Source organism: Eubalaena glacialis, chromosome 9 (genome assembly GCF_028564815.1).
Source record: "Eubalaena glacialis isolate mEubGla1 chromosome 9, mEubGla1.1.hap2.+ XY, whole genome shotgun sequence".
In the NCBI taxonomy this organism is placed as follows: Eukaryota; Metazoa; Chordata; class Mammalia; order Artiodactyla; family Balaenidae; genus Eubalaena; species Eubalaena glacialis.
The window spans coordinates 57,114,555-57,127,051 of NC_083724.1; the positions used below are offsets into that span (position 1 = coordinate 57,114,555).

General features: G+C 32.5%; 1 protein-coding gene across 7 annotated transcripts in view; it reads left to right on the forward strand.

The window, feature by feature from the left end:
- Positions 1 to 12,497, forward strand: part of RIC1 (RIC1 homolog, RAB6A GEF complex partner 1) — a 164,366-nt gene that overhangs the window by 55,489 nt on the left and 96,380 nt on the right. For all 7 annotated transcript variants that reach the window (XR_009702088.1, XM_061200396.1, XM_061200400.1 and 4 more), the window contains one exon: positions 5,305 to 5,384. Coding sequence is in view for 5 of the 7 variants with exons in the window: in XM_061200396.1 (XP_061056379.1) it covers positions 5,305 to 5,384 (80 nt within the window). In the remaining 2 variants the exon portion in view is untranslated. The remainder of the gene's footprint in view (positions 1 to 5,304; positions 5,385 to 12,497) is intronic.

Genomic DNA, 12,497 nt, shown 5'->3' on the forward strand with positions numbered 1-12,497 from the left:
TCTTTTCTGCATTTATTGAGACTATCATACTGTTTTTCTTTTTTAGTTTGTTAATATGGTAAATTACATTTATAGATTCTTGAATGTTAAACCAACCCTGCATTCCTGGATAAACCCCATTTACTTATGACGTATTAATACATTGTTAGATTTAATTTGCTAAAACTGTTTATAAATTTTACATCTGTGTTAATAAGGGATATTGGCTTGTAGTGTCTTTTCCTCATAATGTCTTTGTCTTCTTTTAGTATGAGGGTAATGCTGGCCTCATAAAATGTGATCAAAAGTGTTCCCTCTTTGTTGGTTTTCTAGAAGAGTTTGTGTTGAATTGATATCTCTTTTCTAAGTATTTGGTAGACTTCACCAGTGATAGCATCTGGGCCTAGAGTTTTGTTTTGTTTTGTGGAAAGGATTTTAATTGAAATTTCAATTTCTTTAGTAGATATAAGCCTATGTAGGGTACCTCTTTCTTTTCAGTAAGTTTTGATAGTTTGTGTCTTTCAAGGAACCCGTCCATTTCATCCAAGCTGGAAATTTACTGTCATAAAGTTATTCACAGTACTCCCTTGTTATTCTTTTAATATCTGTAGAATATGTAGTGATGTCACCTCTCTCATTTCTGATAGTGGTTATTCTCTTTCTTTTTTTCCTGGACAGTATGACTAGAAGTATATCGATTTTAATGATCTTTAAAAAAAACAAAACAAAACCAGATTTTAATTTCATTGATTTTATTTTTGTTTTCTACTTCACTGATTTCCATGCTGATCTGTATTATTTCCTCTATTTTTTTAAAAATTTGTTTACTTTGGGTTTCATTTGCTCATCTGTTTCTCGTTTAAAGTAGAACCCAAGGTCACTGATTTGGCATTTTTCTTTTTTCTAATAGAGGTATTTGAAGCTATAAAATTTCCCTTAAGTACTGCTGTAATAACACCCCACAAATTTTAGTATCGTGTATTTTTCTAAATTTCTGTCTTGATTTCTTCTTTTATTCATGAATTATTTACAAGCATATTATTTAGTTTCAAAATATTTGAGAGTTCTCCGGAAATCTTCTGTCATCAATTTCTAGTTTAATTCTGTTGGGGTGAAGGAACATATATTATACATGTTTTATTTTTATATGTGGTAAGACCCCAACATACATTGCTATTATTCTTGTTTGAAAAGTCAATTTACCACAGCCATACCTGAGGACTACCTTCCTGAGCATTCTAATCAATGCCCTTTGCATTATGAGTTTCCTCAGTCTTGCTGGTGGGACAGGGACTGTTTTCAGGACTGTTGGAGCACCATGCACTGTTCCCTTTACTAAGGCTTTTGGTTTCTCTTCTGCCTTGGTAGTATCCTCACATGCATGTGCTTATTGGTGCTCTCTGATTCTTTCTCCATGCAGCTCTCTTGTCTCTGGTACTCTGTCATATAAATTTTGTTAGTGCCTTGTTCTTCCTGGACTCTCAACATCATCTTCTTAACTCAGGGAGTCTGCCAGGCTCTGTCTCCATTCCCCTTCTCAGTTCTGTGACCTGGAAACTCTCAAGAGAGTAAGCTGGAACAATCATAGAACTCACCTCAGTTGTTTTCCATCTGTCAGGGATCACTAGCCTTCATTGCTTGTCAGTGTTTTGAAAATCATTGTTTCATATATTTTGTTTGGTTTTTGGTTGTTTGTTTCAGATGGGAGCACAAATTGACTTCAGCTTAATCCATCTTGGTTGGAAGCAGAAGTCTTTTTTTTTTTTTTAAGTATTCTGGTATAAAACAATGTGATAGAACTAGTAATAATATAATAATTTTTGATGACTATTTGTATCAAAAGATATTCTTCACCTATCTTTGAGAGAATGTGTTATTTATAACCGTTTTTGTTATTTTTCATTTAAGTATATTCATAAGTATGAATGTACAAAGTCTGAAAGAGTATACACAAGTGTTAGATCATTATCTTAGTGGTATGCTTTGGGGTGAGTAATTTTATATACGTGAACATGTATAACAAAAAAATAAAGCTAAAAACAGAAAACACCATTTATAAACCAGTGTAAAGAATTAAAAAATGCTAGTCTGTTATCAGCCTTATTTGAAACCTGATATGACAGTATGTTGGGATAGAAGATACATCTCTAAATCATCAAATCCTTATCTCTTAAGTTATTATAGAAATCTCTGTGATGCCATTATTCAAGTCATTGAAGCCAGATGCATAAATCTGTCCTATTCTTTATGGTAAAAATGGTATATGCTGAGGAAGAAATGCACTTTGACTTGGAGTTCTAAAGTATCTGGTGAATTCATGTACAAAAAAGTATTTGGGTTGGTAGAGGAAAGTATTGGGATGCTGCCTACAGGTTAAGCATTAGTTATATATAGCAGTTGATTTGTCTCATGACACAGTTAGATTTAAATTACTCCCGCTACAGAAATTTACTATTTGTAATATATATGTCATGCATCAATCATAAAATAATTTAAAAATACATTTAATTTGGGGTGGCAAGTGAAAACTTCCCAAATGCCCAAACAAACCAGAATAGAAACAGGCAGTTAATAATAATAATAATAATAATAATAATAATAATAATAATAATAATAACCATATCAACTACCACCACCACCTGTAGAATTCAATCTCTTCTTTTTAAAATGTGGAATTAGGTGAGGTACTTTGCATGGTTTTTTAAAAGCTCTGTTACTAGATTTGCAATTGAAATAAATGATGTCAAACTTTAATATTCATACCTCTCTGACTGATAATTTGTTGCATTATTAATATCCTTTTACATTATTGTTTTTAGTTCTTTTTCTTCTAAGTAACATTAGTAGAGACAAGTCTGTCTCTTCCATCCTCTATTTAAGTAGTGATTTTCTTTTATCCTCTCAATACCTTTATCCTTATGACCTTACGGCCCTAATTCATGGATATACAAAAGAAAGGGACATAAAGACTTGTCATATAAGTTGCCTACAGATTGTTGGGCCTCTGTAATTAAAGGCACATAATCCAGTAATATACCTTGGAGAAAAAAATATTGTTAAGATAAGGATGATAGCAGAAAAGAGAACTTCGAAGTTCTTTATTTTGTCTTTTCATTAACTTAGAAAAGTTAGTTTTGGGGTGTGTGCGTGTATTTATGTATGTATACTCGAAGAAGGTATTGGTGGTGTTGCCCACAGATTAAGCAATAGTTATATACTTTCTTGCAGTATTTTGGGGATAGGAAGAGAAGGGCCATCATAACACTGCATAAAAACAGTTTTGGTATAGATACACGAAGATGCTACTTTTTAAGGATGATCATTTTTTTACCACCAAAACTTTTTAAGTTGTTCAAAGGCAGGACTGTTCATGAAATTATCACTGATGAATGTCATTGAGATCTGGAAATAAATAGCATTTAATATACATGCAAAGCCATAGAAACTTGGTAAAGATGATTGATACAGAATACCAAAATAGTAAATCAAGCCATTATTTGTAATTTGATCTAGTATACTGTCTATATAAAATTTCTAAATGCTGGTGCAAAGTGATGCTGTATTTTTCCTGGCATTATAGTCTTCTAAGCACTTGTTAAAATTGAGTATATTATTAGCATTTGATATTCTGAAATGTTGAACTTTTGACCTTGAGTGACTGATATTCAGACAGTGGTTGTATGTTATTCATCTAAGTACTAGACCGTATTATTTTACTTTTCTAGCCCCTGTAACAGTAGAGTTTACACATTTTAAACAGTCACTAATCTATATAGGGGTCATGATGTCTGTGAAACTTTCAATATAGTTTGATTTGAATCCATTTTCTTTTTGATCCCATAGTTTTCACATTAGAAGAATAAAAAATTGCACATGAGGAATTAGAATGATCTTTTCTGAAGGATTTTAGCCTTTTTTCTTTTGTATCCCAATATGTTGAATTAGAGTTTTGGAATACATTAAAATACTAAAGTTTATAGCTTAGAAACAAAACACCTGGCTTTGCTGAAGAAATTGAGTATTTCCTCTGGCATTCCTTTATGTGAAAAACAGAAAACCAGTGCTGGAAAGAAGTTTGCAACTTTGAATAATTTTTTCAGTTTCTTTAGTTCTACTTTGGGTAAAAGCCCTCCTGCCTCTAAAATGATAAGAATTCAGGATGAATATAAAGAAGTTTGGGTAAAACATTGCCACTTCACTCTGTTAATGCCTGAAAATGTTTGTTTAGAAAAAGCTAAATATTGTATTTTCTGTATTTATATAAATGTAAAATGGTTGTTTGAGCTTTACAAGTCAGATATGTGCCATGATCATATGATGGCACTGTTTTAATATAATTTATATATATTTTTTTAATTGAAATATAGTTGATTTACAATGTGTTAATTTCTGCTGTACAGAAAAGTGATTGTTATACAAATATATACATTTTTTAATATTCTTTTCCATTATGGTTTATCACAGGATATTGACTATATTTCCCTGTGCTGTACAGTAGGACCTTGTTGTTCATCCATTCTATGCATAACGTGTTTGCATCTGCTAATCCCAAACTCGCAATCCATCCCCCACACCCCCACACCCCCCGGCAACCACAAGTCTGTTCTCTATGTCTGTGAGTCTGTTTCTGTTTTGTAGATAAGTTCGTTTGTGTCATATTTTAGATTCCACATATAAGTGATATCCTATGGTATTTGTCTTTCTCTTTCTGACTTACTTCACTTAATACAGTTTATATTTTTAAAACATTTTATTAACTTAGAAAAATTAGCTGATGTTCAAATTTTTTAAGTTGAAGATTTGCTCTGTTTTTTCTTCTGTCTTGGTATATTTTGTAGTAAATCAGAGGCTAATTGATTGATTTTGAAATGTATAAAATATGTTATTCTGAAGTTACACTATATGAACTTTGAGTAGAGTCAAGAATTTCATCATACTATTACTATTTGGTGACATAATTGCTTTAAAAACTCAGAAAAATTATTTGCCGTGTTATTCCAGAGTTTAAAACGTTCTGTATATTTTGCAAAATAATCATCTATTGTTGAATATTAAAGTTATTTTAGAATATTAATGTCTACAGCATGTTATGAACTATTGATTTCAATTACCTATGAAATATTTTGAAATCTGTAAATCCCTTTCATGAGTTACTTTAAACAAGATGGATTATATTGAAACAAAGTGATTTTTTTATTTGCATAATTAAGCTATAGCTCTTCAAAAGAGGGTTCTTGAAGTGTTTTCAAAGTAAGAATATATAAAATTAAGATTACAGTCATAGCCTTACCCTTTAATTCATGGTAAATAAAATTTATCTTTCAGACGGCAAATGGCTACATCTTGTTTTTTCATATAACATCTACAAGAGGGGACAAGTACCTTTATGAACCAGTGTATCCCAAGTAAGTTTGTTGTCTTTCATTTTTTAAGTATTTGATTTGCATACTTTGTATTCACAAAACATTACAGTTTGGGGTTGTCTGAAGTGCTAAGCCAGCATTTCCAAAACACTGTTTTAAAGATTACCGGGTCTTTGAACTGCTGTCACTTGAATAAAGAATTCTATAATTAAATAAGTCTGAAAATCTTGGATGGATGTACTGTCTCCCTTCTTGGACATTCAGAATTACTATTAAAATACTCCAGATCTAGCATCCTTTAGTCTTTATTGGGGATGTATGAGCTAAGATCATGAGGGGAAGAGGTGAAGTGTCAGTAAGCTATACGTACTTTTTCCTGTACATTTTAGTATATGCATAGAAAAAATATGTACCCCAAACAGTGGGTTACCTCTTGATTAGAATTTGAGGGAACTTGGACTTTTGATCTTTAATCTGTGTTGTTCTGTATGTTTTGCATTGTTTCTTTTCCTTTTTTGTTATTTGCCTTACTTTTGAAATAAGAGAACATTTTATTGAAAGACCTTTTGAAATAAAAGAACATGTAATTTTCAAGTATTTCACCTTTTTAAAAAACGATCAAGCCATTAAAACTGGATGAAAATATAAATGAATTATTTATCATATTTCTAGATGATAGAAGACAGAGGTTATTAGTTATTAAATTAATTAAAGGGAAAATAGATTACATTGTATGAAAGTTTAAATTTCTGAAAATTAACAGAAAAAAAAAAAAGACCAACATTAGAAGGGCAGATAACAAACTGGGGGAAAATTTTGCAGTAAATAAGACCAAGGCTTACTATTTTTTATATGAAGGGGTCGTATAAATTGCTAAGAAACACAAAGATTTCAAAAGATAAATAGGTAAAAGCAATCTCATAAGAGGAAATATCATCCATTTTAATTCTCAATTTAGACATACTCTGAAAGATTTCAAAAGATAAATAGGTGAAAGCAATCTCATGAGAGGAACTATCTCCATTTTAATTCTCCAATTTAGACACTCTCCTGTAAATAAAAAGCAATAAACAGAATCACCTGTACTTAACTTGATTATTTTTTATACTATTATAGGTGGGCAGGGGAGGGAAATAACATCTCTTGAAACAGTGAAAAATACAGTTTTCTTCCATTTGCCAACATGATTTACATATATTTAGAGTGTTTTGGAATAGTATTTTGAGACTCACTTTTTGTTTTCCAGAGGTTTTAAAAAGTTTCTTACCTTTTAATTCTAAGACTCCAGGGCACGCTGCTTAACTAAGTAGTAGTCCCAACAATGCATGAGCTATGCTGTGTTTGACTGTATATGTTAAGCTAAAGAACTAAGTAAAGAGCATTATCGTTTTGTTTTGTTTTTAAACTTGGATGTTCTTCCACTGTGTTGAAGAGTTTGAGTTTCAATATGTGGGCTCAATAAAATGTGTATTGCCTTAGAGCAGCATAAATAGAAATTAAGGGGGGATATAGGCTTTGGTGTCAGATAGACCTGGAATTGAATGTCAGTTCTGCTGCTTTTCAGCTGTATGTCTCCTATCAAGTTAATACCTCTAAAAACCTCAGTTTCCTCATCTGTAGAATGAGATAACAGTAGTAATTATTTTATAGGATTAAATGAGACCATGCATATTAAATGTTTAGATAAGTGCCTAGCTTGTGGAAAAATTAATAGTGGACAGCTGCTATTATTATTAATATATTTTTCCCTCATCAAATTTTTACTTTATTTCTAATGTTTTAAGTGATTATATATATAAAGTGATTTCATATATTACATATATTTTTTGTTTTTAACTTGATAATATACTTTTTTCAGAGTTCAACTTCTAGTAACTGCTACATAAAATCAAACAAAATCTCTTATATGGAAACAGTTTCACAGAGATTAGAATCAGCCTATTATGCATTTGTTTGCTAGACTAGTTTCTAGTTCGGTGTTTTAGTCTAGTAAGTTTCTTAGTTTTTCTGTAGAACTCGTTTATAAAATGGGAATAAAAATATTTTCTTTTTCAGTTGTTTGGAGGGTTATGTGAGTTTAGGTTTTTAAAACCTGATTTGAGGAGAGTTTTTTTAAAAATTTAGTTTTTATTAGGTGTAAGATAAGCTCAAGGATGTATTATACAATATGGAATATAGCCAATATTTTGTAATAACTGTAAATGGAAAGTAACCTTCAAAAATTGTATAAAAATTTTTAAAAATTAAAAAATTTAGTTTTGAGAGTGTTATCATCATCATCTGTGCCATTGTAAACACTTATGCATTCAAGACACTGTTCTAAGCACTTTTTCAAACTAACTTAATCCCTGTAGCAACCTGATGAGGTAGTTATGTACAGTAACTCTACAAACTGCAGCACAGAGACGGCTAAGTAACTCACCCATAGTCATACACTAGTAAGTGACACAGTCAGGATCTAAACATAAGTGTTGTAGCTTCAAAATCTGTGTATTTAAGTTAACCACCAATACTACACTGCTTCAACCCTGTGTGTCCATCTAGCCATCTACTACTTTGGGTTTTATTTGGGGAGTTAGGGAACCAAAAATGGATAAATGATCTGGAGTGGTTTATAGTAGTCCTGAAGAATAGAGACAGCATAATTGAGGCCAGTGGTTAGTCATCCTCTTCTCAGTTTTAGAAACGCTATTGTCTCTTGCTTCTCTTCTCTAAATCTTATAAGTTCCTCCCATGAGTTTTTCTATAGTATCTCAACTTCCTTGTATTATGTGACAGCATCTTAACCTCAGACTGCCTCTTTTCCCATAGTGCTTCATCTTAGAACAGGTCAGATGCCCCCATAATCTTTCAGAGTTTCCACATAGTTTTGTTTCCAGCATCCTTCCTGTTGATGATGGGAGTCAGGCTTCAGCGATGGTTACAGTCTTATATTAAATGACTCTTTATGCCTCAAAGGTCATTTAGGTCATTTATTCTTTGATTAATGAATTTTCCATTTCTTTCATCCTTTGCATCTTTATAAATTCCATTCTATATTAAAATATTCCTTCATATTGGTTACACAGGCCAGTGAATGGACTTACCCATTGAAGGTCCTCTTGATGGCTTTTTCTTTCATGTCTTGTAACTTACAGTGAAATTAATGAAGGAAACGCTGCCAGGGATAAATCAGAAATAATTTGTGTTAAGCTTTAGAATATGTTCATGTGTTTATGTTTAAATGTGAGTTTGGTAGTTCTTGAAACTGCAAATCATATTTAATTTCATAACGAAAATAATTTCAACAAACATTTCATCATTATGTATACTACTTTTGAGAGCAGAGATTTTTTTCTCCTTATTCTTTCTATCTTTCCACCTTACTGAGACCAGCTTTATCGAGGTTAGTGTTCTTTTAAAAAGAGAAGTTACTGTACTAAAATTCAGTATATTTAATTATCAACTATTAAAGATGAAGATATTATCTTCTTCACTGAAAAGCATCACTCCAAAACAACTATCAAAATTCAGACGTCCCACTCCCTCCCCAAGGCCAATATTTTTACCATCTGTTATGAATTAGTGCTAGGTGGGAAGCAAGAAGGGAATAATTAGTTGAGGTTAGCAATTTCTAACTTCAACACAACTTGTCTTTTCAAAAATCCTGCTTCTTGGGAACTATACTCAATATGTTGTAATAACCTATAAGAGAAAAAAATCTGAAAAAGAACATATATATGATATTATATATATACACATATATATTATATATACAACTGAATCACTTTGCTGTACACCTGAAACTAGCATAACATTGTAAGTCAATTATACTTCAATAAAATAAAGCTTCTTGCAGGAGAAACCTGCAAGGAAGGGGATATAAACATTTACTCAGTTACGTCAAAGAGAATAAAAGAGGTTTGAATTACTTACAGATGTGAAAGATTCCCCTCAACATTTGTTTTTTTCTTTTTGCTAGTAAGTTTTGAGTGTTAGTTTTCTGGAGAATAAACTTTAACTGCTTTTTTCCCCTTAAGCTTCTATAGATTTAGAAAGTTATTTCTAACAATATATCTTGGTCTAAGTTCAGCTTTTGAACTTGACAAAGTATGTTAGTTATCCTAACATTTTTGATTCCCTTTGATCTTCTCAAAACGTTGCATGTGTAGTTTGATTTCAATATGTATGTATTCTGTAACAGTACGTGTGTAACCTTTAGCTGTTCAACTTTGCGTCTTTTATGTATCCATTAGCTTACATTATAATTGCATGAGCATTTACTAATAAGATTAATTAGCAACGTTATTCTATAAATTCTGGACAGTGAAAACCACTCCCCTGTTGGCTACACTTCTAAGACTGGCACCTGAATTCAAAAAATCACAGAATTGTTCAAAGATCTGCCTGATTCAAAGAGCCCTATGCATTGTTCTTATCAGACTCAAAGCTGTCTGATTTTGTGATAATGTAAATAAAAAGCTTTTTTTTTAAGAAAAATGATATAAAAGGCCTGGTGATAAAGAGTACTACCTCTTTCAGAAAACTCTTCTGAAAAATTGTTGTCATCCATCCATCCATTTAAGTATTAAATTTTGTCAGGCTCCAGGACTGTTTTAGATACTGGGATGCAGCAGAGGAAAAAGAAAAAAGAAGAAAAACAACAAGAACAAGAAACTCTACTCATACAGCCTGCATTCTTCTAATAGATGGTGATAAATAAGTAAAAATACATTACAAATTAGGTGATACATTCTGTGGAGAAAAATAAAGCCGGGAAAGGGAATGGGAAGTGGGGAAACAACTTGAAATAGAGTGGTCAGGGTCTTTACTGAGAAGATGATGTTTAAAAGTTCTCAGTGAGATGAGGAAACAAAACATATGCCCATGGCCGGAGCATTCTGGATTGGTGAGATTTAGAAGGTAAGAAAGTTAATAAGAAGAAATTACTGTGAATAAATCCTAGGTCTTATCTAATAACTTACAGTGAAAAAGTCAGAAGGGAGAAATTTTTTATTAAGTATAAAAAGAAAAATTACATTCTGCTTTTTAAATAACCTAATCCTGGGAAAGCCTACAGTTTATTCTCTTTTTTTGTAAATGGCACCGTCATTTGAGCTTATTTATTCTTGCCACTTAATAACTCCAATAGCCAGGCTATATCAAGTCCAGTATATTCTACCTTGTATCCCTCATGTCTTTCCCTTCTTCCGAATTCTGAGCAACACTACTTTAGTTTGGGTTTTGTCATTTTTCTCCTGGATTATTGTAATATCTTATTAATTCATCTTTTGTGGTTTTCCCCTAAGTGAATTTTTCTAACATAAAATTAACTTGCCATTTTTCTACAGTTTTTCAGTGGCTTTTCTTAGCTTTCAGGATTAATCGTGTTGCTTAGTTTTTTTGAGTTTTATTTTACAAATCTGAAGAATGGAGTTAATATCCACTTCATGAAGATGTCATTAGGTTTAAATCAAGACCTTAAATTACTCTATAGTACCTAAAATAATGCTTTACTGTTCCCTAGGATTTTGTTCTGTGTTCTCTTGTATTCTACATGCTCTTACTGGCTTTAATTATCCGGTATATGTGGATGAGGTTCAGAGGTTTCTGTAATATAGTACCACTTTCTTAAGCTTCTGGCCCACCTTTCTGGAACAAATCTATTTAGATATCTCTAGGCAGCCTCAGACTCATCATGTCTAAACCTAACTCATTTCCTCTTTACCAAGCCAAACATGTTATTACTTTTCTTAAATTTATTGCCATTGCCATGATCTTTCTTTTTTTTTTTTAATTAATTAATTTATTTTTGGCTGTGTTGGGTCTTCGTTTCTGTACGAGGGCTTTCTCTAGTTGTGGCAAGTGGGGGCCACTCTTCATCACGGTGCGTGGGCCTCTCACTGTCTTGGCCTCTCGTTGCGGAGCACGGGCTCCAGACGCGCAGGCTCAGTAGTTGTGGCTCACGGGCCTAGTTGCTCCACGGCATGTGGGATCTTCCCAGACCAGGGCTTGAACCCGTGTCTCCTGCATTGGCAGGCAGATTCTCAACCACTGCGCCACCAGGGAAGCCCTACCATGATCTTTTACACAGTGTGTGATGTTGAAAACATCATGTTGAATCTTTATTTCTTCATTTCTCTTCTTTGGTAATCAAGTTGTATTGATTGATTACAACTCTCTAGTGCCTCTAAAATTTGCTAGTATGTATTTTACTCTCACTTGTCATATTAGGGGTGTTCATGGCCTCTCCTTGCCTATTGAAAAGCTTGTTTACTAACTCATTCTTGTCCTCTAGTCTCTTTCTCCTCCATACTGAAATACATTCTTTGCACTGATAACCAGATTTATTCTTCAAAACAGAGACTTGATGATGTGATTCTTGTCTCAGAAACTTTTTTTTAAAGTCTGGATTAACTTCGTTCTAAATAATTAACACCTGGATCTAAAGATACAAAAATGCTAGCATTATACATCAGTACTTCCTGGAATATTATTTCAGAAAGATCATATCAGTAAATTTTTTTATTTCTAATTTTTTTATTGTGGTAAAATACACATAATGTAACATTTATCATCGTAACTGTTTTAAAGTATAGTTATATAGTTGGCCCTTTAACAACACAGGTTTGAACTGTGCAGGTCCACTTATACGTGGATTTTTTTCAGTAAATATGTACTGCAGGATTCTTGGTTGGTTGAATCCAAGGACGCAGAGCCACATATATGGAGGGCCAACTGTAAAGTTATGCACAGATTTTCGAGTGCGTGGGGGTCTGCATCCCTAACCCCCAGGTTGTTCAAGGTTTAACTGTACTTCATATAAGTGAAACCATACGATATTTATCTTTTGTGACTGACTTATTTCACTTAGCATGATGTCCTCAAGTTTCATTCATTTTGTAGCATATGTTAGACTTTCCTTCCTTTTAAAGGTTGAATAATATTCCACTGTATGTATATACCACATTCTATCGTGAATAATGCTGCTATAAACATGGGTATTCAAATGTCTCTTTGAGACCCTGATTTCAGTTCCTTTGGGTATATACCCCAAAGTAGAATTGCTGTATCTTATGGTAATTCTATTTTTAATTTTTTGAGGAACTGCCATACTATTATCCTCAAGGACTGTACCATTTTCTGTACTTAGTGCACAAGGACTCTAATTTCTCT